Source organism: Sminthopsis crassicaudata, chromosome 1 (assembly GCF_048593235.1).
Source record: "Sminthopsis crassicaudata isolate SCR6 chromosome 1, ASM4859323v1, whole genome shotgun sequence".
NCBI lineage: Eukaryota > Metazoa > Chordata > Mammalia > Dasyuromorphia > Dasyuridae > Sminthopsis > Sminthopsis crassicaudata.
Window position 1 is genome coordinate 190,149,056 of NC_133617.1, and position 24,633 is coordinate 190,173,688.

General features: G+C 35.4%; 1 protein-coding gene across 2 annotated transcripts in view; it reads left to right on the plus strand.

Moving 5' to 3' along the window:
* The window catches only part of PARD6G (par-6 family cell polarity regulator gamma), a 145,671-nt gene extending 124,291 nt beyond the window's left edge, over positions 1 to 21,380 (plus strand). For both annotated transcript variants that reach the window (XM_074273150.1, XM_074273139.1), the window contains one exon: positions 20,060 to 21,380. In XM_074273150.1, the coding sequence (XP_074129251.1) occupies positions 20,060 to 20,916 (857 nt within the window). In that variant the 3' untranslated portion in view covers positions 20,917 to 21,380. The remainder of the gene's footprint in view (positions 1 to 20,059) is intronic.
* The last annotated feature ends 3,253 nt before the right edge of the window (positions 21,381 to 24,633 follow it).

Below are 24,633 nucleotides of genomic sequence, written 5' to 3' on the forward strand. Positions count from 1 at the left end.
ATCCTTCTCTTTGTGGTCTTTTCACCATCCTAATTCCTGTTCCCTAAATGTATATAATCTTGCTCAACAGTAGACCTTGAAAGACAGAATTGAAGAGCAAGTGCATTCTAGGCAGGGGGATTGATTGAATGCCAGAGATGGCCTAGCATAGTCCAAAGAGAAATATGAAATAAGTTTGGAAAATTAGACTGGAATTAGATTGTGGTGACCTTTAAATATCATGTTAAGGAATTTAGTAATACCTAAAGCAATGGGGAACCACAGGTTGCTTTTGAGCAGGAAAATGACATGTTACATCTGTGCCTAGAAAGATTATTTTGAAATTTTTATATAAGGCATTCAGTTGTAAGTATATATAATTTAATTGTTTGCTAATGGCTTCTGTGAAGAATGCATTGGAAAGAATAGGGACCAAAGCTAGCTGACTTAATGGGTTATTACAATAGGTCAGGGAGGTGGTGATAGGAATAAAGGAGAAGATAAGTTGAGGGATCATGGATGAAAGTTGTTGTGGAAGTAGAGTGTGATAGATAATTGGATATGGGGTTTAGGGTGAGTCGGAAAGAACTTGTCTCTGAGGTTAAAAGCATGAACAATAGGATAAGGAAGATGGTACCCTCACCAGAAAGGTAATGGAGAATATGGAATAAGATGGAGGAAGAGAGAGTTAGGAGGGAAATGATGAGTTTAATTTGAACATAACTGAATTACAGATGTCTATAACAGGGAGGGTAGGATTGGAGTTAGGGGAAAAGACATAGCTATCTATATGAATTTTAGAATTAATATACGCAGAAATGCTCATTCAGCTAAATGGTGTCACTGAGATCACCAAGAATAGAGAGAGGACCGAGGCTTGGAGAGTGATACCCAGGGTAGGAGTTGCTTTAATACCAAAAACTGCAGCACTAGAAAGAGCATCCTGATACCAAAGTAATGAGTCTACTACCAGTGTTTGGTCAGATCTATTATTGAATATCACGTCATGGTTATTTGTCATTTGAGGTTCCATCAGCAGTCTTTACTGGACCATATTCAAGTGTATGACTACTCTGTGATATGAATATCCAACCTCAATCTTTGTAGCTCCAAGTGTGTTTACATATTTGACATATTTCATAATGGGGAAGGAATTGGCAACCATGATAAACAAAAAACATAAACTTAAAAAAGGTAATAAGGTAAATTTACTGTTGCCTTTCATTCCATAATATTCTGGGAGCATCGAACAAATAATCTGGCAATTCCCACAGAATTAACAAGTCACTTAAGGTTAGCCATTAATTCACTCTGTCATTGGCCTAAAAGTTGACTTGTATATGTTCTCATTTTTTAAGGCAAAAGCAAATATTTTCAAAGAAAGATATAGATGATAAGTCCCTGAAAATGGACCACATAAAATGAACTATTCTTTAATGGTTCAATAGAACTATTTATTTGTTGTGATTTTTTTATTTACAAGATATATGCATGGGTAATTTTTCAGCATTGACAATTGCAAAACCTTTTGTTGCAACTGTTCCCCTCCTTCCCCCCACCCCTTCCCCCAGATAGCAGGTTGACCAATACATGTTAAATATGTTAAAATATAAGTGAAATACTATACACACACACACACACACACACACACACATGTCCATACAGTTATTTTGCTGTACAAAAAGAATTGGACTTTGAAATAGTGTAACAATTAGCCTGTGAAGGAAATCAAAAATGCAGGAGGACAAAAATAGAGGGATTGGGAATTCTATGTAGTGGTTCATAGTCATCTCCCAGAGTTCTTTCTATGGGTGTAACTGGTTCCGTTCATTACTGCTCTATTGGAACTGGTTTGGTTCATCTCATTGTTGAAGAGGGCCACGCCCATCAGAATTGATTATCATATAGTATTGTTGAAGTGTACAATGATCTCCTGGTCCTGCTCATTTCACTCAGCATCAGTTCATGTAAGTCTCTTGAGGCCTTTCTGAAATCATCCTGCTGGTCATTTCTTACAGAACAATAATATTCCATAATATTTATATACCACATCAATAGAACAATTTAAACATTGTTCCGTCAGATGCAGAATAAGAAGAAAGAAAAAATCGTCAATTTGTACTTCTGTATATCTCACAGAACCATGATTCAGAGACAGAAATGTAAGAATTGTTAGTTACCTTTGGATTTTAAGATCAGAAATAAATTCACTGCTTAGGACTGAATGGGATGAGGTTTGCTTGTCATCCAAGATCTAGTAGGATAAGTGGAGGACCCCATCTGCAATGAATTCCTTTTGAAGCTGATACAAATTAAAGTTACAGAAACAGCATAAACATCTGAATATGTTAAATGGAAACAAATCTCAATCTGCTGTGATCATAATATAGGATAGAACAGAGCAAATCAAATACTCTCATGTTATATCTAGAGAAACTGAAGTGTATAGAGGTTAACTTAAGTTATTTACTCAGAGTCACACCTGTAGCAAATAATAAAATTGGAATTTGAACCCTCATTCTGTGATTCCAAATAGAATAGTTTCCCCAATCCATCACAATACTCATTGATAGATCCCACCTCTGGGAGTGGGGCAATAGTTTTTAGGACAAAATACAGGAACTTCAGTCTCTTTTTATTACAGTACACTCTTATGTAAAACATAAAATTGTTGCATACATGGTTTAATATTTAAAGGAGAAAATATCACTGTAATATTATTCTTGTGCTAGTTTTTTATCAAACTGGGAAATGTTGGATCAGAAAATGATATCTGATTAGATCAAAATTTCTTATGGCAAAAGTTTTATTCAGTGAGCTTAGGCACTCCCCTCCCCAGCTTCTTTTCTGAAAAAGAAGTGCTTTATATAGTTATTTGATACCTACAAGACATAACTTAATTTTTTTTTAAAATTTATTGATGTCTTTTGTAGGTCAATCATTACAGCTACTTCCCTAACAATATCTCCCCAAATATTCCTTCCTTCTTCCCACAAATGAATCTTCCCTGGTTTAAAAAAAGAAAAGAAAAAAGACATAGAACTTTAACTTTTCATGTTAACACATCTTGGTCTTCCATCTCTCTCCAGAAAGGAAGTGCTTCTTTATCTTTTTAGTCATTATAATTATTCAGCATATAGTTTTGTATACTATAATTTTGATAGCTATATAAAGTCTCATAAATTTCTGCCCCAATACTAGATTCCTTGAAATTTGGCAGCATGTAGCTTGATGTAAAACAAAATTAGACATTTAAAAGTAACTGTATAAAAATAATTATAATGAAATATACTTACATACCAAATACTTTTATTATCAAGTCAAGTTGAAAATTATTTTCAAGTTAACTTTAAGAATAGTAAAGGGTTATAAGTAAAGTTATATTAAATATATTAGAAATTTGCCCATATCACTCTTTCTTCCTATTCCCCCCTCCCCCCATTTCATTTTTTTCTTTTGGTCTTTGAAATGACGAAGGAAAACATTCTCTCTCTTCCCATCGCCCTATCGCCAAGAGCTTCAAAATTTCTTCATTATTGAAGAATGAAAATCTTCATCATTTCACAGAAGTTAATGGAATGATAGCTGCTGGATTTAAAGCAATCTTTATTTAAAGGTTTTCTTAATTATTGTAAGCCTTAGAGAAATAGCCAAAAACTTTAATAGAAGAAGCTATTAGTATTATAATAAATCAGTTAGACCTTTTTGTTTGTAAAATTAAAATGACTACATAAAATACTATGGACAGTGAAAAGAAATAAATTAGGAAAGGTCATGAGATAGCAAAATCCAACCCCTTTTTACTCTCTAGTGATTCTATTAAACATCCCAAGATGGGATGGCTGGAAGAGCCTTCAGATTGTTTGGATGGCAATCATTTGCCAGGAATGCAATATCCTGTACTCCTGAGCAAAATTGGTAGAACCAAAAATGAAACCTTTTGGACTAAACATTGTCAGATCCCCGGACCAGAGGTTGTCTAGTCTGTGGTTCCTCCAATACTATTCCTGTTTCTTTTGTTTTTTTTTTTTAATCCAGTATATACATATTTAGTTATACAATTATTTTGCTGCACAAGAAAAATTAAATAAAAAAATGAGAAAAAATAAAGTGCAAGCAAACAACAACAGAAAGAATGAAAATGTTATCTCTGGATATGGATGGCTCTCTTCAGCATTGAAACTGGTCTGAATCCCGGCAGCTAGGTGGTGCAGTGGATAGAGCACCAGCCTTGAATTCAGGAGGACCCGAGTTCAAATCTGGTCTCAGACACTTAACACTTCCTAGCTGTGTGACCCTGGGCAAGTCACTTAACCCCAGCCTCAAGAAAACTGGTCTGAATCATCTCTTTGTTGGAAAGAGTCATGTCCATCAAAATTGATCATAGTATAATCTTATTGTTGGTATATATAAAGATCTCTTGGTTCTGCTCATATCACTTAGCATCACTTCATGTAAGTCTTTCCAAGTCTCTGAAATTATTCTGTTGCTCGTTTCTTATAGAACAATAATATTCCATAACATTCATATGCCATAATTTATTCAGTCATTCTTCAACTAATGGGCATCCACTCAGTTTCCAGTTTCTTGCCTCTACAAAAAGGGCTGCCATATGTGGGTCCCTTTCTCTCCTTTAAGATCTCTGGGATACAAGCCCAGTAAAAATACTGCTGGATCAAAGGGTACACAGTTTGATAACTCTTTGACTATTCCTACTTGTAACAGAGTCTTAATATAATCATGGTGCCTTTGTGCAAGATTTTCCTTACTAGCGACTATATTTTTCTGTTGTAGTTTTCTATTAGTGGTGATGTAAATTAGGTTCATTTGATATCTAACCAGAGCAAGGTAAGCAACTTCCTGGGAAAGAAATGGGAGCATGAAGTCACTTGTACATTTAAGATAATATGCTTTGATGCTTGTGCTCTAGCTAAAAAAACTTTTGAAGCCAAAATGAGCCACTTGGTTCCTGGTACAGAGAAGATAATTTAAGATAACTCCAGAAAACAAATAGTTTTGGTATTTCCTAAGTTTTTTTGATATCTCCCATAGCTTAGATCTCTCTTTCAAAGCAGTTAAGCCAAGTTAAAGAAAATATGTGAATTTCTAGTCTTAAAGTCTTAAAGACACTTCCTGTGTCTTTGAACCTTACTGTATTTTGATTCTGGATATTTTGCCCCAAGGAAAAAAATGGCTAGAGATGTTGCAATGTGATTCAGTTTAACATAACTAAGAATAACACATACATCACTTAGGACTAGTCAGAGAAGAAAAAGGTCATCATGAAGTGATGATCAGGATTTCATCTTTAAGATTATATTCCCCCACTCCTATGAGTTTTGAGTTAATCTATTTTTAAAGCATTCAAATACTTAAAACATTCCAACAACCTACAGATTTCCCTAGCAGAGGCAACTCAGTCCCAATGGATCAATCATTTGGTTGCAAATCAAAAACGTAGACCCTGACACTTTAGGTAAAATCATCTTTTGGATAAAGAACCATGGCTTTAGAGCTAGTCTAAGTCCCTTATTTTATGGACAAGGAAAATGAAGTCTACAGATCCATTCTTGTTAAAGCCATGTTCTTCCTTATATAAATGATCACAAACTGTTTCTTTGTTTAAGAATTTTTTCAAGAAAATAAAAATCAAGGTCAATGGCCTATAGATTATGCACTTAATATATTCACTTTTGGAAAATTAGACCATTTAATTTTCTTCTGTGTAAGGTACATCTCCTGTTCTTTAAGTACATGGAGAAATTTGAATTCAGCAGGGGCAGTTGAGTGATCTCTTATTACCTCCCTCCTTATCAAGAGTTTTAACTATCCTATTAGTCATTTTTTGTGCCATCCTTTCCAGTCCAAAGATCATTATCTTTGGCCACAGTATGTTAATGACAGATACACAGCTGCGGACCTGTCAGAGCTTGTGTTCTGCCTCTGTAGCCTTTGAAAGGCCAAGATCACCTCCACATCCCAGCAAGGAGTTGGAGTGGATTTTGGCAGAGTCCAACCTCAAAGTAAACTGAAATATCCATAAACAGCCAGTCACACTAGCTACCTAATCTGTGGCCCCCATGGTAAAACAGTAAGTATGAAGAAAGAAAAATTCTCAGCACTCTAATTATGATTATTCATACCCCATTCATAATTGTTCCCTATGCTCCTGACTAACTTCTATATTCATGACTTGGTCTCTGAGAGTTGGTCCCTAATACCTCCTAGAAGTAGTAATAGGTGATCTTCCTCAGCTCCCTAAGATATCAATGCCTTGCACATTATAGGTGCTTAATGTTTATTGACCATCTGAATGATCCAATCTGAAGTGAGTTATGGAGAGTCAAAAAAAATTTTAAGGTCTTCTGAGAACCCAAAAGATATATGCCTCGAGTTAGAGAGTTATAGTTGTGAATTTGTAAGAATATGAGAAAACACTTCATAATGATAGGTACATTGGCAAAGCATGTGTTGTTGTGTTTTTTTTTTTTTTTTTTTTTTTTTATCCTTCAGTTCTGTCAAGGAAAGAGCAAAATAAAATCTTGATGGGTTCAAGTAATTTTAGCCACAGGAGGGAAAATCTTGAGGGGAAGTCTGCCTGCCACTTAAATAAACTTATTAACGTGTTTTCATCCGATTAATTCCAGACCCTTGGTTACCTACATCATTTTTCATCCTCTGTGGAAAATATGACAACCTTCTTCTCAGAAAGTGTAACTGTTAGCTAAGGTGACATTAAGTTATTTAAATCAGTCCTGCCTATACAATCCTAGGCCTTAAAGTAAGCATGAAAACTAAATATTAACGAGTCATTCATTGGTGGTGGGTAAGAATCAGTTCCTGCAGGTTATGGGACCATCTAGGCCCATGTGCTACAAGCCAAACTACCAATCTCACTCCATTTGTTTTCATTATTTAAGCTTGGCAGAGTTGAATCTGAGTTCAGTTAACTTGCTTACTTGGTTCTATCATTTATGAAGCTTTCCTTTTAGAAATCAGCCCTATCACAAAAAGCTCCCATTGTGAAAGGAATAAGGCTGACTTTGCACAATGTGACCAGTCTCGTCTCCAACACCATCCCACGATGTGTGGAGCTAACAATGCCGTGTTCATAGGCTGCATGCTGGTAATGAGTATGTGCAGGGAGTTCTTGGCTAACATTATTATATGGTTAAGTCACTTTTCTTTTCCTGGGGGGTGCGGAGTACAGGGAATTATGATTTCATTAAAATAGTCAAAAGAACCAACCTGGGATAAAAGTTTGAAGTTTTCTCAGGCATTTGAAAAAAACAGGGGACAAAGAGTTGAGAATAATCATGTTTACTGGAAGGGTGCACAAGGTAAGCGATTAGGTTTAGGGAATATTAATAGTGTTATTTGTCCATAGTTTCCATAATTTCCCATGTTAGCTGGGAAAAGAATCAGGAGGTGCTGGCTATTTCATATTTTGAATCCAGTGTCCAGCTGTGATAACCCTACTCCGGAAATTACTGAATTCTCCTCCTGTCAATCCTCTCCAGATTGTTTAAATGCAACTTGCCCCGACAAGCGGGCGATTTATATGATTCATAGGATGGTTCTACTTTTTTTATTTTTCCTGATTTTTTTAAACAAAAACTCATAGACACAGTGTGTGTGACATTCAGGGGACCTGTATACAGAGGTTGTCAAGATGTTTCCTTTTTGAACAAGTGAAAATTTCAGAGCCCTGACAAACTGACTAACCTCATTTTGGGTTTCCTCACTAAAAGGAAACATGATCTTTAGGTTCCCAAAAGACAGTATGGAGTATGTCTTCACACCTCCACCATTCCTCCACAGCTCACTGTGGGTAAGATGTGTGATACGGACATTCCTGGTTAAAGACTATATGTAGCATGGGCACTTTTTATAGAGAATTCCAAAGTAAGGTGCATTCAGATTGTTTGTAACTATAATTTGTAAAAGTGTTCTTATATCTGCATGGATCAGTGAGAAGTACTAGTTTTATACTATTTATAAAACAGTTTTATTACCAAAAAATTCCAGGGTATCAAAATGATACTCAAAATATTCTATATCATCTCTCATTCTTATTACATTATTTACTCAATTCTTTCATTGTCATATGTGTCCTGGATAATAAATATTTAGCCATCATTGCTAATAAGCTGCAAAACCCATTGCCTTTTTGACCCACTAGACTTTCAATTCCTCTGAGATCATCCACAATAGTTTTGCTAGGAAAATATTTGTGTAAAGTGGATTATTGAAAGCACTATGCATTCATACTATTCGCTGCATTCTGAAATCAATAAAAAGTACATAATTCATAAATTTCTACTTATGGCTTACGGTAATGGGGAAATGACACTGGGTTCACTGGGGCCATATTAGTGGAGTGATAGCTCTGATAAGTTTACTAATGACAGAATTCCTGCCTATTGACTAAAGTCATCACTAAATATCTGAACATGGGGTTGGATGGGGATGTTTTATGGGGGAGTGGGACTTGGAGAGGAAGCAATATCACTAATGCAGGCTATCACCTAATATAAACTAAAATGTAAAATAGTTACCTCTACATAGGGGAGGAAAACATAGCAAAAAATTATGGATCCTTGAAGGTATAGGGATTGGAACATATTTTACCTTGGTGCATATATGCAAAGCATGTGTTTGGTGCTTTAAAAAGGAACTATTTTGGCAATGAATCATGACTTAGAGAATCCTGAAAAATAAAGGGAGAATGTAGTATATACCCCACCCCCCCAAAAAAAATCCAAGAACAACAACTTACTACTTACTCTTTAAAAAGGAAACAAGGGCATTTGTTGTGGTAAGGATCTAACTGGAGGAAGAAACAGACTTCCAATGGAGAGGGGTAAGTGCATTGTCCCATCATCATCCAAGTCATGATATTGGGTTCTACCAGTTATATTTTTTTGCATTTTTTTGAGGTGAGAATAATTTCTAGGTGACAGGATCAGTTTTGTTTTGTATTTACTTCCCTAGTGTCTCAAGCACAATTCCTTGCACAATCATATATATTAGGCATTTGATAAATGTCTGTTGATTTGGATTAAAGCAAGTAGCCAAATTCCTTGTACTCGGCCCCCTTCCTCCAGCTTCTCTCTTCTCCCAGGCCCCAGAAGTGACAGAAAGAGGGAAGCTTTCAGAGAATTACACTTCCTAACTCATTTTAAGTTTTCTCCATTTGTAGAAGTCTGGTTCCTCAGGTTCTTGTGCCAAGGGAGATGTCACTCAGAAAATGTGAAAGAGACTGGTTATACAGGTTTCACACCCCTTTTCACTCCAGTGAGAGGGCAAAAACCCTTGCTCGAAGTTAGAAGAGGTAAAATAGTTTAAAACCTTTTTAAAACACACATATATGAGCTCCCCATCATGATCTTTGGGGATTATTTAACAAGATATTTTTGATTCACAAATATTATTAACCATTTTATCTCTACTGGTGTTTTTGTTCCTCCATGTCTTATAGATGAAATCTTGATGTGGAAAGAAAAGGAGAAAAATGCATTCTATTTTAGTGAAAATGTTAAGCAGGGTGTGGCTAGTGGGTGGGTGGACATGTTTGGCTTCAAAAACATTTCTTCTCCCTTAACTGTTGACTTTTGCTTATAAAAATATAGTAGATCAAAAATGTGGCTTTGGTTTAAAAAAACAACAACAACCAAAAAAAAAAAAAAAAAACCCTACCCTTGGCAATTGACACTATTGTGAAAAGGTCTTTAGGAAATAAGTATATTTTCATGAAGTAAAACCTATTAGAATCTTTAAAAACTAAAGGATTATCCCTTTGTTTTTATTATAATTAGAAGAACCTGGCTAATTGAATACCATTATATAAAAGGATGTCATGAAAAAGAAATATAATAGATAAAAATTCTTTGTGATTGCATTTGGGATTTTCTTGGCCAAGATACTGGAGTTGCTTGTAACTCATTTTACATATAAGGGTTAAGTGAATTGCCCAGAGTCACACAGCTAGTAAGTATTTGAGCCCTGGTTTGAACTTGGGTCTTCCTGATTCCAGAGCCAACAGTGGAAAGAATTAGAATTTCTGATTCTAATTTACTTTTGTCCTAACCCAAATCTTTTAAAATAAATAATATGTTATGAAATTAACTTTAAATTTACCCTCCCCCCCCCAAAAAAAAAAAAAAGTTTCCTCTATCCTGCTCTTATTTCTCCATCTCTTGTGGTTGAATCTTGAAGTGGAGGGAAAAGGAGAAAGATAGTCTTTATTTTAGTGAAAATGTTAAATAAGATATGCTAAGTGGCATAATTGAGTTTGTTTAAAGAAAAAGGAAGGCCTCGTAAATAGAGAGTAGGCCTAAGATTCAGGAAGACTAGGGCCTACCTCTGTGCCAAGTAACAGTGATTCTGTTTTTCTGGACAAATCACTTCACTTTAGGAAAGTGCCCAGGTACCTTTCTAAGACTAGATTGCAGAAGAACTGATCTATGTTGGTATAGATGACATTTATCCCTGAGAGCTCCATTCAATCACAATCATAGAAACAAACAAACAAACAAAAAAAGGTAGTTGTTTCAAAAATTGAAACATTATTTTTTTCCCCCCAACAACTTTTCCACAACGGAAAAAAGAGTGGAAAATGCTGGTTCACTCATTATACTTTGCCATAACTCATGGAGAATGGAAAGAAAATAGGATGAGAAACCCCAGCATCATGTGCTGATAAATAATAGGGCCAGTACCAAGTATTTCAGCTTCCATGGGTGAAGGCCGGATGAGATTAGATGCTATCTTATTTCCTTATTTCTTCATCTGGAAAGATACAAATTTTCCCCCTCTCATTTTAGCACTAGGTTTCTTTCTTTCTTTCTTTTTTTATCACTAGGTTTCAAAGTAGAATACATAATACAATGGTTTGCAAACTATGGTCTATAAGTCAAATGCAGCCTGTGTGAGTTTTATATTTTATAAAACAAAGCTTTATTTTAAACTGTAAAAACCATTCTTAGCTCACAATACAGGGGAAAAAAAATTTGTGTTAACCTCTTACATGAGAGGAGAAAGCAGTTTATAATTGATTATTGGTTAGGACAGACAAATACCTGGGTTTGAATGATGACTTTGGTCTTAAACTAGCTGTGAGTTATTATTTGAGATACCTCCTTGTTTAGTAATTTTTTTTCAGCATAAAACCATTACACTTATTTGGGAATTCCTGGAGTTCTTTAAAAAACAACAACAACTTAATTCTTTCTATATGTGTACTTTAATAATTCTATATTTTTCTTCCAAAACAAATTTTCCCTTAAAAAAAAAATCTCATCAGAGGAAGGGTGACTATATGTAGACAAATGAGATATTTAATCATTCATCATTCATTCCACAAATATTAAGCTCTTATAACATATAAGCACTCTCCTGCATGTCAGAATACAAAGATCTGAGTGGCCAACAAGTTATGAAATGGCCCTTTCCTCTTCTTACTTGAGAATAACCTGCATGTTCTCTTCACCTTGTTCCCTTCTCTCAGAATTAGCTGACCCAGCATTAAAGGCCAGTGACAGTGGCAGTCTCTGAGGAGGAGGACAGGATGTTACCTCCTTTTAGGGCTCTATCAATGGCACTCCTTAATATGCCCCAGGACTTGCTTGAGAGCCCTGCCAGGTACCTCCCTCTCTACCTGGAAAGGAAGGATTGTTTTCTATTGTACAGCGGCTGGTAAAAGTTAAAGAAGATTATAAGGGTTCATCTGCATTGAGAGATTGAAAACTCTTTGGGGTTATAGGTTTTTTCCCTTCCTAGCATCTTCTATCTTTCTGTCTGTCCAGATTTTATTTATTTTTCAAGTCCTACCTTCTTCACCAACTATCCTAACCTAGAAGGAATGGTTTCATTCCTATAATAAATTCTATCCATTTGGTTCTCTTTTATTTCTTAAAAGTTACTTATGTGTTTATTCATTCATTCAAGTACTTATCTATTTATCCATCCAAATATCTCTTTTTTGTTTGTCTTTTTGGCAGCTAAGGTCTCTTTATCTCACTCTGAATGTAGCCTTTCTTTTACAGGCCAATCCTACTGATGATCAGCATGGAAGCTTTATGCTGATCTATTTCTGACCTGGATCAATTTACCCCTGCTTAAATAGCATTGCCTTTCTTCCTCCTCCTTTTTCTCTTCCTCCTCCTCCCCTTCTTTGTTGGGTGAAAATCATAAATACAAAGCATTTGATCTTTATACTTTGAAATTCCCACTACCTCTCCTGCAGAATGCATGTTGGGCTCAGTGTTAGTTCAACCTTCTCCCGCTGCTATTTGCTGTATGCTCTCTTAGGCAAGTCATTTCTCTGTAAAACTAGGGGCTGGAAGGAAATGATCACCCAAGTTTTCTTCCTTCTCTAAGACAAGATCCCATTTCAGTTTGCAGACAAATTTTTTTTAATTTAACCAAACGATGTTGTCCTTATAAGTATTGGGGGAAGAAGGGGGAGTTGTGATTCAGGTAAAATGGTCATCCTAAGGAAAATTCGATCCCCAGTCCCACCTCGAGATATCTTTTATATGTATAAGGTATGTTTTAAAAACTAGGGAGATCATGGTCATTGATGAATATTAATCAAAAATATATGATTTCAAAATTATTTAACATTTGGCATTTTGCATCTCCATTCATTATAAATCATTCTGAAACCTTTAAAGTGTTATGTCATTTTCAATTAATAGTTATTTATAACTGAATTGGCAGTAATTATGAGTTAATTTAGTTCTTCTTCCAGTTACATTTTGACTTCTGATAACATCAGATATAGAGTGTCTTTTTATTTACAATTAGCTTTCTTGATTGATCAGTACTTGGTATTGGTGTGGGGTATGGTGACTGGTTTTAAAAAAATTTACTTTCCAGGGATCTTATTCAAAATGGAAGTGTTATTGATTAATCTCTTAAAGGATTTAGAACTTTAAAATTCTGAATAGAATGTACTTCTATGAACTGCTTTCACAATAAATAACAATGTAAAATCTTCTTATTAATTTGTTCATCATGGATATAATTATGCAAATTGATGACTTAAGATGTTTAAATACTAATATGGAGTATCAAAACTAGAACTAAAGGCATCTCAGAGACCATCCAATCTACCTCTCTAGCCTAGGTGAGGAAACTGATGCCCAGTTTTGCACAAAGTTAGAGATAGGAATTAATCCATTAACTCCAGCATCAATATTCTTTCCCCTGTACTCTACTTCCTACTTTCATCAATAAGGACACTTAAATGTTAGGCTTCATAATTTTAAATAACTTGTTAATATTAATGGGGAGAAATCAGTTTTAATGATGCAAGCAAAGTTTTGCAACCTAAATTCTTTACCAAAAAAGATGAGGAAATACAATGAAAACATGGAGTTTTCCATGTGCTGTTTGTATGAGGTTATAAATTGTTTGAATATTAAAACCTGTTCACTATTTGCTTCATGATTATTAACTGAATTGGAAGGTCCTTTCAGCCATCTTCACTGTTGGAACACAACATCAAGCCTTCATGTTACCTAGGAATGTTAGAACCTGTTTTGTACTCTTCCATTCTTCTACAAGTAGAACCATGATTCTTTCTAAAAGACTGGTTGTAGAACTGTGACTCAAGAGCTTAGAACAGTTCTTCCTCATGTTAATAAAGTCTGAAAAAGTTTCAGAATCTGGCTCATCTTAGCCTTTCCAAAAGAACCTGACAGGGACAATATGCAATGAAGTCAGTAATCCAGGTTTTCTGAAAGATTACACAAAAGTTGAAAGTTTTGTTTTGGCATGCACGCATGCATGTCCATTATATGGGAACAGAAACGAATGATTAATTCAGTATATTTTTGTTAGAGCTGACTTGGCCATATGGTGTCATTACACTGTGGTCTCTCCCTATGTCATGGTTTCAGAAGGATAAACACAAATGAAAAAGGATGGCATTTGTTTACACATCCAGATGGTGACAAAATTAGTTTGGAAAGTACTTAAAAGAATAAGACACATCTTATTTTTAGCAAAGCATATTAGGAGGTTAGAAATACTTCATAATATCCAGCTATGTGACCTTGGGCAAGTCACTTAACCTAATTGCCTTAGCTAAAAGAAAAAAAAAGAAATACTTCATAACAAAGAATCTACCCAAACTTCTGATGTGGCAGAGAAAACAGCTTTTGAAGACCTAAGTAGAAATTAAAGTTAGAACAGTTTTAAAATATCTGTGCTAAAGAAACCCTGTTGATTGGTCTGGATCCTTTGACTTCTAAGTTTCCAAGATGAGCTGGTTCACCCCTCTTTACTTAACCTGATGCTCTCCTGTTCTTGAAGTTTACCATTTCAATGCTGAACTTTGCAGAGAAATGTTATTGGCATAGCTTATTGCAGGTCAGACCCCTGAGCTCAAGAGATTGCCAGACTCAGCTTCTGTCATTACAGGTGTGTGCCATCATACCTGGCAAAAGTTAAGCAAGATTCCTTGACTACATAATGTGAGCTGGAGTAAGGGAAATAAAATCCCTTCCTCTACAAATGAATAAACAAATAAATTACTCAATTCTTCCTTTGGTTCCAGAACTGTCCTTATAGGCACATAAAAAAAAATGTAACCCAAAAGAAAACCTCAATTATCTTAAGATGTTCAAGATCATTTTCTGAGAAACATGAAGATCTTCAATAACTTCATGTAGCTATTTGGCATAGTGGACAGAATTTTGGGTCTGAAATCAGGAAAACCTGAGTTCAGATCCAGTCTTGGACATTTAATGAGTTTGTGATCCAGGGCTCCTCTGTTTGCCTCAGGTTCCTCAATTATAAATAATAACACTACTTATTTCTCAGAGTTATTATGAGATTAAATGAGATATTTGTAAAATAAAAGCTTTTACTACAATGACTAGCAGATGTAGGTGCTATATAGATGCTTATTCCTCTCCTCTTCTAAATTTCCCCTCTTTGGCTCACTTTTTATATCTTTTCTCATTCTTTCCCTCTTTTTCTACATTCTATTTAATGTTCTCTCTCATTTCTGGACCTTTTTTTACTTCATCTCCCATGACTGGAATCAGTCAATCAACAAACATTACTTTGGCATCTCTTCTTCCATTCATTTGAGGCCCAAGTCAGGTACCATGTCATCTGTGAAGTCTAATCTCCTCCCCCCCCCCCAACCTGCACTCACATTCCCCACCACCCAAATATATGTCTTCCTATTTATCCTAGGATTTTCCATGGACTTAACTTGTACACTCTGTGAGAACATGAGCTGGTTCTTATATCAATTTTGCATCTTCATTGCCCAAAATAGTGCTTTAATTATAGAAGATATAGATAAATGTCTGTTGGGGCAGCTAGGTGGCGCAGTGGATAGAGCACCAGCCCTGAATTCAGGAGGACCAAATCTGGTCTCAGACACTTAATGCTTCCTAGCTGTGTGACCCTGGGCAAGTCACTTAACCCCAGCCTCAGGAGGGAAAAATAATAACAACAACAAATAAAATAAAATCACTAATTAAGTGTGTGGTTTGATGTCACTACCATTCAAGAATCCAAATTTCTACAAAGATGACTGCTTTCTAATTTTCTAATATTATGGGTTTTGCGAACAATAACATCAGAAAGGCACAAGAATTCAGATTGATACACTTGGCTTTGGTAGAATCGTGCCCTAGGAGGGGATATGATGGAATTGGTGCAATATATTACTGGGCCAAAGAATTCATCACCATTGGACAATGTACTGCCGATACAGTTTTCAATGCCAAGCTAGGCTGGTGTTTCTAGAGCACATACTCTCTGTCATAAGAATCATATTCAATTTCTTTCTAGCTTACTATACACTGCTAGGCTCTTCTGCACCACTGGCACTATCCATCAGAGCAGGGCTTTTGTAGAGGTAACAATTTAGGTAGTTTTATAAGTTGTAGGCTTTTTAGGCTTTGGAGCAGTTGGGAGGGAGCTGGCTAGGGTAAGAAAGAAAGAAAGATTAAAATAGTAAATTTTAAAGTAATACATATAAATAGAATAAATTAGTAAAATATAGGTTTGGTAATGTTTTGATCAGGGCTTTTTTCATTGTTTAAAAAACTCATTCTTCAGCCTCATTCACCACTCTACTCAAAAGCCTTCTGTGGTAATAAGTCATGAGAGTCTTCTGTTTTCCCGTTTGCCAAGGACTGCTTACTTATGTGAGAGATGGTGTAAGATATTCCATTGTCCAGCTCAAGCCAGCTGGATAACTGCCTTCCAGCTCTTTTTTCCCATAGTGTAATTATCATCAGGTGTTTATCAGCCCAGGGTTTTGGAGAAAGATGGGATTCCTGTTCTCATGATCAGAGCTACAGAATTCCCTTCATAGCCAGTCCCAATTCTCACATCCAGGAAGAGTTCATTCAAAGAACTGTCACAAGTGCTAGAAAAACTTGTCTACTCTGGGGAATATTTACAGTTCTTGTTAATAACCTTTTCTTGTCTTCTGTCTGTGATTGCCCTGCCAAGAATGGGCTGCCAAGATGTTGTGACTGACTGTAGTCTGGCTTGGATTCTTGTTTATTTGTATACAGCAAACTATTCTAAAAGTGGTTTGAAATTCCAAATAGGGAAATCCGGGCTCAAAATCAAATAAGTAATTACATTAATCCCCAGAATCTCATTGTGATGGGTAAAATACCCTCAAGAGAAAACAAGAAAACTCTGGTCAAACTTTTGCTTTTAATTTTTAGCATAGACACTAAAAGCCTTTAATAACAATCATCACTGGAATTCAAATTTTGAAAATGTAAATGGGTCTGGGCTCCTGTTTATAGCCAATTTTTTCCTCTAAGTTAGCTCAATGTAAAAATAACACAGCTCTTCTATCCATCTATTCATTCATTCATTCATTTATTAAGTACCTCTGCCAAGTACTTCAGGATACTCTAGTTAGTCGTGTGAACTTGGACAAATCAATTAACTACAGTCTATAAGATTACAAGGAAGAAGAAAAGAACAGGGTGACCTAAGGCAAATGTATTCTCAATTGGCTGGAAGTAAAGTTGGAAGGGTAGGTTGAAGCAGATTTTGGATAGCCTTAAATTCTAGGCTAAGGCATTTGTATTTAAGCCTAGAGATTATGGCATGATTATAGCAATACATAAGGGAAATATACAACAAAGAGATTATAGGAATCAACAAGATTTTAACAGGCTAGAATAGGTGGAGTTGGATATGTTCTGCATGATCATCTTTTCCAGATAAACCACATATATTACATATATTAAAACAATGCATTTTTAATTGGCTATATTATAGGGAATATTGTCCATCTTTGAAAGGTTAGGAGAGAGGATCTACTGAAGTAGATAAGTTTTTAATATAATACTTGTTTTGGGTCTCAGTTTTTTCTTCTGTGAAATGAGTTTGTTCACTTGTTTCAGTCATGTCTGACTCTCCATGGCCTCATTTGGAGTTTTCTTGGCCAATATACTGGAGTGGTTTGCTATTTCCTTCTCCAGCTCATTTTATAGATGAGAGAACTGAGACAAAAAGAAGGGTTAAGTGATCTGGTCAGGATCACACAACTAGTAAGTCTGTGAGACCACATTTGAATTCTGGTTTTCCTGACTGCAGGTCAAGGACTCCATCAAGTTGCCCAAGTACAACCACTAAGGTTCTTTCCAGCTCAAATTCAATAATTCTATTATACCTAGGGTATGGGAGGCCATAGCGTTAGCTCTGAGAGCTCCTCCTCCTATGTTGAGTCCCTTAGTACTGGTAGGAGGACTTTTCGGTTTAATATTCCATAATAGTGATCTTCAAGTCTGAGGGACAATGCACATCCCTCTTAATGAGTCATTGGCTTCCTTCCCAAGCTGCCTGAAGGGCTGCTCTCCTTAGTGGAAGTGATTCTGTCTTTGAAGTACTTTCCAAAGCTGTCAACGAATGTTCCATGATTCCCAAAGGAAATAAGAAGTCAAGAGCTCTCACATACTGACAATGTAAGAGTTTAAACGGTTTCTATAGGAGCCTAGTTGCCTGCTTTTCTAAGGTATTCAGCTTGTTTATAGAGTCTTATCTGGCTGAGTTTTGGCATTCTGTCTGGCAGCAAGTCCTATGAAAAGCAGCTGTTTAAGCAGTGGGTGTGGCTGGTGCTCCTAATGCCATTTCAGAAGGTTTATAACTTCTTGTTTAGAGATAGTATACTTTTTTGGCTACAGCTAGGCCCTAGAGACAGTCTTAAATTTTTTTTTTTTTTTTTTTCATAAATAGCCATTTAAAAAATAATATCTTAACCATATTCCATTGATAGCTTCTGAATTTCCCTCATGTTCTTTGCCACAATCCCCACTCCTAATCTATTTTTTCAATAAAGTGAATTGGTTGTTTTGAGTTTTACAGTTGTAAATAAAGTAGGTCAATTTCCTCAAGGTCAATTGGCAAGGTTCTAGGATTCTATATACCTATAGGATTTTTTTAGGTATCTACAGATTTGAGGGGCTTTCTTTCTCAAGATACCTCATTAAGGTTGAGATTTGGAGGATGAGGCTAAGGAGGAAGGTTCCATATATAAAGAGAAATGTCAGAAAAATTGCCAGCATTTGGGAAATGGAAGGAAGAAGAAGAAACTGTCAATTAGCCAAGCTTTTCAGTTGGAAAACACTTTCACCAACCCAAACAAAGCAGATGCCATTGAGAGAGATCAACAGAGAACTCCCAACAGAAGCAAGTATGCAAAGTATTTAACTAAATGTGGGTCTTTCTGGCAGGCTGCTTAGCAGCAACTGAGTAGAGATTTCAAAATTCCCAAAAATCAGTGCCTTGAAGTTGGTTGATATGAAGAAAAAGTAAAGTACAGCAAATGATAAGTTAATAATTATAAAGTATAAATATAATGGATTTCTGTGTGACTGGAATTGGGTTGCTAAATAAGACAAGATCACAGGGCTTAAAGTTAGAAAAAAAAGTTGCCATAAGAGAGCATCTGGTGCAACCCCCTCATTTTACTGAGGGGTCCCAAAGATGAGCAAGATTCAGTTAGTAGCAGGATTCAAACCAGCTTGTAATTTCAAATCCATGTCAGATTTCTTTCCCCAAAAACTATTTTTCTGCTCCCAGAATTAATTTTCTAATAGAACAAGATTATTTTTAAAAACCATGAAGTTAAAAAGAAGAGGCAATGTAGCTTTTGTATCTTTTCCAAATCATTTTCCAAATCGTATAAAATTTTAGCATTCTTTTTAAAAATTTTGACCCACAAATCTTCTCTTCCTCTATAGGTTATACATGTGCAGTCACACAAAACATTTCCATATTAGTCACATATTAGTTGTGAAAAAACACAGACAAAATAAAACCTAGGAAAAATAATTTTTTTTAAAAAAATATGCTTCAATCTGCTTTCAGATAGCATCAGTTCCTTCTCTTGAGATGTGGTTAGCATTGTTGATCTTGAGTCCTTTAGAATTATCTTGGATCATTATACTACTGAGACTAGCTAAGTCATCTAAGTTAATAGTTATACAATGGTGCTATTCTGCTCATTTCATTTTGAAACAGTTTGTCTAAGTCTTTCCAGGTTTTGTTTTATTTTGAAAGCATTCTGCTTGTTATTTTTCATATCACAATCATATATCACAACTTGCTCGCCCATTTCCTCAATTGATGGGCATCCCACTAATTTCCAAAAAGAGTTGCTAGAAATATGTTTTAGATATAAGTGCTTCATTTAAAAAAAATTCTCTAGGGTATAATCCTAGGAATGATATTGTTGGCTAAAGGGGTATGTATGATTTCAAAGCCTTTTGGGCATAATTCCAAAGTACTCTCCAGAATGATTGGATCCATTCACAGCTCCACCAATTGATATCCCAATTTTCCCACATCTCCTCCAACATTTGCTATTTTCCTTTTCTGTCATGTTAGCCAATCTGTTAAATGTGAAGTAGTATCAGTTCTTAAGGATTAAGAGTCAAAAGACCCAGTTTCAAATACTTGAATTACTTCTTTTAGTGCTCTATATAAACCATCAAGCATTACTGAAACAGGGGTTATTACTATGCGATCTATGTGAATGGAGACCATTGCTGATTTTAATTATTTTTTGTTGTTTCAGAAGAAGTAGACTACTGTAACTTTGGGACCAGCACATTAACTAGGAAGAAGAAGGTCCTGGTTACCCTTCGTAACGATAACCTCCGCCGGCGTCCTCACCTCAACATCAGCATGCCCCATGACTTCCGACCGGTATCTTCTATCATTGATGTGGACATCCTTCCTGAAACCCACAGGAGGGTCCGGCTGTACCGGCACGGGTGTGAAAAGCCACTTGGGTTTTACATCCGTGATGGGACCAGTGTGCGGGTGACGTCCCAAGGCCTTGAGAAAGTCCCGGGCATCTTCATTTCCCGCATGGTCCCTGGAGGCCTTGCTGAGAGTACAGGGCTGCTGGCTGTGAATGATGAAGTCCTAGAAGTGAATGGGATTGAAGTGGCCGGCAAAACCCTTGACCAGGTCACAGACATGATGATTGCCAACAGCCATAATCTCATTATTACTGTTAAACCAGCCAACCAAAGGAACAATATTATTCGTAGCAGCCGGATGTCTGGTAGCTCAGGTCAGTCAACAGACAGTACAGCCAGTCACCATAGCTTGCCTTCTTCCCATGCTGAACAGAACTTCCAACCTGATGAAATGGAGAGTGATGAAGAGACCGACATTGTCATTGAAGGAGCTCTGGAGCCCCAGCATATCTCCAAAACGCCAAGTCTGCCTTCGGGCAGCTTTTCCCGGGTCAATGGCACAACTTTCGGCCACAGGCTACAGAGGGATCTCGCGCTTAACAGCTCCAGTAGAGAAAGCAATGGCAATCTCCACAAACTACTGAGTTCCCTAAAATCAGATCCACGTCATAGTCTGGTCATTCCCAGGGGAGGAATTGAGGAGGATGGGACAGTGATCACCCTTTAGTGGTTCCATTGTGTACTCTGTGTGTGTTTGTGATCTGAAAGTGACTCAGAACAGAGATGACTAGAACCACACACACCCAGGACAAAAGGACCTATATTTTTCAAACCTCACCAGATGGAAGGAAAAGAACTGCAAGAAATCTTATTGATTATATGCATAATGGTCACATTACCAAAAAACACTGAGGGAGAAATAACACAGAAAGTAGCTATCCCCATTTAAAAATAAGTAGGAATTCAACTGTATATTTTCTTGTTTGTCTTCAATTTTCTTTTCCTGTTTTGCACGGTTCTTTCCACGGGATAGGTTGGAAAATAGAAGTGTTCTGTAATTATAATGACTTTGCAAATGCGTATAAATTATATTTATATTAATGCTTACATGCAAAAACTGGCCATTTGCAAACCAATTATATCACATCCAAATGCAATAAAAGCCTTATTTAGAGTTTCTGAAATATGAAATTGTTTGATTGTTGTATTAAAGAACAATGAATTTAAGTACAACCTCTCATATTAAATAAGGATATAGTTGCCAACATCATTAATGACCATTGCACATGGGCAAATCCCCTGTCCTTATTTGCAGATGTTTTACAAGTGAATTTGGTTTGTACATCTATGCATTAACATTACATATAAGGAATAAGGCTGAATGTTTTTATAGATATATCTGAATCTTTATAAGGTACAACTATATCTATTTTTTAAAAAAAGAAAAATGCAATCTTTCCTGTTTGCATAAATCAGTATAATTACATCACAGTAAATATCAAAATAGACATTTGAAGGTAGGTGATAGTATTATTCATTACTTTAAAAATTCTGGAATCCCCTTTTGAAGGAAGGATTTGATTTTTTTGTAAACATCTAAAAACAACTAGGCACATAAACCAGGAAGAAGTATTTAAAGAAAAAAAAAAGGAAGAAAAGAAAAGAAAGAAAGAGGAAAGAATCTAGAGAGCCCATAGACTTGATTTTTCCCAATGTCTGAAGGCAATTTAAAAAATACCTGAGCATTGCCAGTGCCTTGGGATAAGTATATGGCCTCCCAAGGTGACTATTTTGGAGGACAACAGTCATTTCAATATTTAAGTTCTGAAGCATAAATATTTGTGTATGTATATATGTGCATATGTGTATGCATAAACACACGTTTCTGCCTATGCATGTACATCTGTAGATATATCTATGCACATGTACATATATTCATAAAAATGTGTGTATACACATACATGAATCAGAATTTATATAGTCAAATAACTGTGTCATAAAGTAGTGTTCTTTGAGAAGGGTATGCACTTATCCCAGTAATGCTTCCATTGCTCCATAGCTACAAAAAGTTGAGAAGTAGCCTTCAGAATGTATGTAAATATATTATAAGTGTATGTCATTATATAAACATGTTTGTGCACATATACATATATGTATAAATATAGCATTATATATGTATGCTACATCTATACATATAAACAGATGCCTATGTATACATATGCATATATTTATACATATATTGTTATATTGTAAATATGTCTGTATGTATATATAGAAGCAATGCATATATTCATATATATTTGTATATGAATATATGTATTATCTATATGATGCCATTTATATATACATATATGATCATGTGCACATTTTGTATGTTTGTATGCAAACATGTTTATAGGATGCATATGTGTATGCATACATGTTTTTTGAATAAGTTTTTGCAAGTCATATAGAACATACTGCTTTTTAACAAACAAGACCGATGTTACCTTGCAAATCCTAATTCCATAGTTTTTATGGCCATTTTCCAGGAATGTGTTTACATTTTAACTAATTTTAAAGACTTCCTAATGCTCTAGTTAAATTTTATATGAAATGTATTTTATTGGGGGGGGAACACATTCAGCATCTATTCTTTGAGAAGTTCATCCAAAATAAATTTTTGTATAAATATGTATGTGTAAAATATTTTTTTTAACATTGCAACAGACGCAAAAAGCTAAGGTTGCTGATTTCCTGATTCCTTTTAGATCAGCACCACTTACTGGTCAAAGGAAGTACTGTTTTTGAGATATATTTCATGTATGGCATATACTATATATTGGAAGGAAAACAGTTGACTTGAGGAGTTTTGAATGAATTATGTGAAAAAATTAATCTTTTTCTTTTGGAAAATATTTGTCAGACAGAAATTGTGTATTTTGGTAGTTGTGGTTCTCTTCACCTGTGCTAGTTTTTGTTTTGGTTTGGTTTTTATACTGTGGGATGCAAATAGCTTTAATAAGCTTTTCTGATCCACAATATATAGAAATCTGAAGATGATCCTACTTTTAGAGGTCTAGGGGAAAAGTCTCAAACAAGATGAATATAATACATTATAATGAAAAATGCAATGGACCCTTTTTTTTTTTTAAGCTCTTCCAGAATGCAAATATTACTTGAGCAAACTGTTGTTTTCATCATGTGAACCCTAACAATCATGCTGAATATACTGCTCACTATTGACTTGCTTGATTCATTTAGTAATTTGTTCTCTTGGCCAAAGTCGAGAAGCTTTTTGTATCAGCCTACTTTTGTTGTCCAATTCAGAAAATTGCTATTAAAAAGGAAAAGAAAACTCAGTTGGAAATGTCTTCAATTTTAAGAACAAAGTGTATTTTTCTACCTTCGGCTACTTGTCATTTTCTTTAAAAAAAAAAAACCAAACAAACAAACAAAAAAAAAAACTTTGTAGTATTACTTATTAAAGTTTTGGTTTTTGTATGTGGAAGAATCAGTATTTTTTTTTTCCTTTGCCTATGTATTAAAATTTGTTTATATGTGTTTTTCATTGGCAAGTTAAAGTATATTATTGATAATATAGTTAAATGCCTAAATGATTAAAATGGGGGGCAGCTAGGTGGCGCAGTGGTTAGAGCACCAGCCTTGAATTCAGGAGGACCTGAGTTCAAATTTGGTCTCAGACACTTAATACTTCCTAGCGGTGTGACCCTGGGCAAGTCACTTAACCCCAGCCTCAGCAAAAATAAATAAATAAATAAGTAAATAAATTTGATTAATTAATTGATTGATTGATTGATTGATGTTTACCGGTAAGAGTAGAGTAGAGTTGCATGCCTAATAATCTCCATTTTGAATGAAGGGAGGCAAAAGAGCCAAAAGGATGAGAAGTATCACAATGTTATACAAATGACATTTAACTGGGAATCAGCACTGGTTTCCAATGTTATCATCTGGTGATACTTCATGTCTCAGTTTTGTCATTGGTAAAAATCACAGAACTATAGAACAGTAGAACTTGAAAGCACATAGTGATCTACTCAGTGATCTACAAGCTCAACCCCTTCCAAAGGGACTAGCTGAAGAAGATGGTATTAAGACATCTGTTAACTCTAAAGTTCTGAGTCTGCATTCAAAAATTAAATTTTAATTTCTTTTAATTTCCAGCGCCTTATTTATTAAAGAAAAATATATGCCTTCCCCCTCATCTATACTTTTCATAATCCTTTATCTTCATTACTTTATTGGTCTTTCAAAAAAAATCCTTTCATTCCTTGAAAGTCCTTAATACCTCAATTTGCTGGTACCTTTCTCTCAAGTGATAATTTATCAGGTAAAATGATCTTTCATGGAATATTGGAATTATAAGATCTTTGGTTCAGTCTAGACTTGAATGCCATCCTGCCTAGTTTTTTGTGTGAATATCTCAAAGGAAAACCCACAA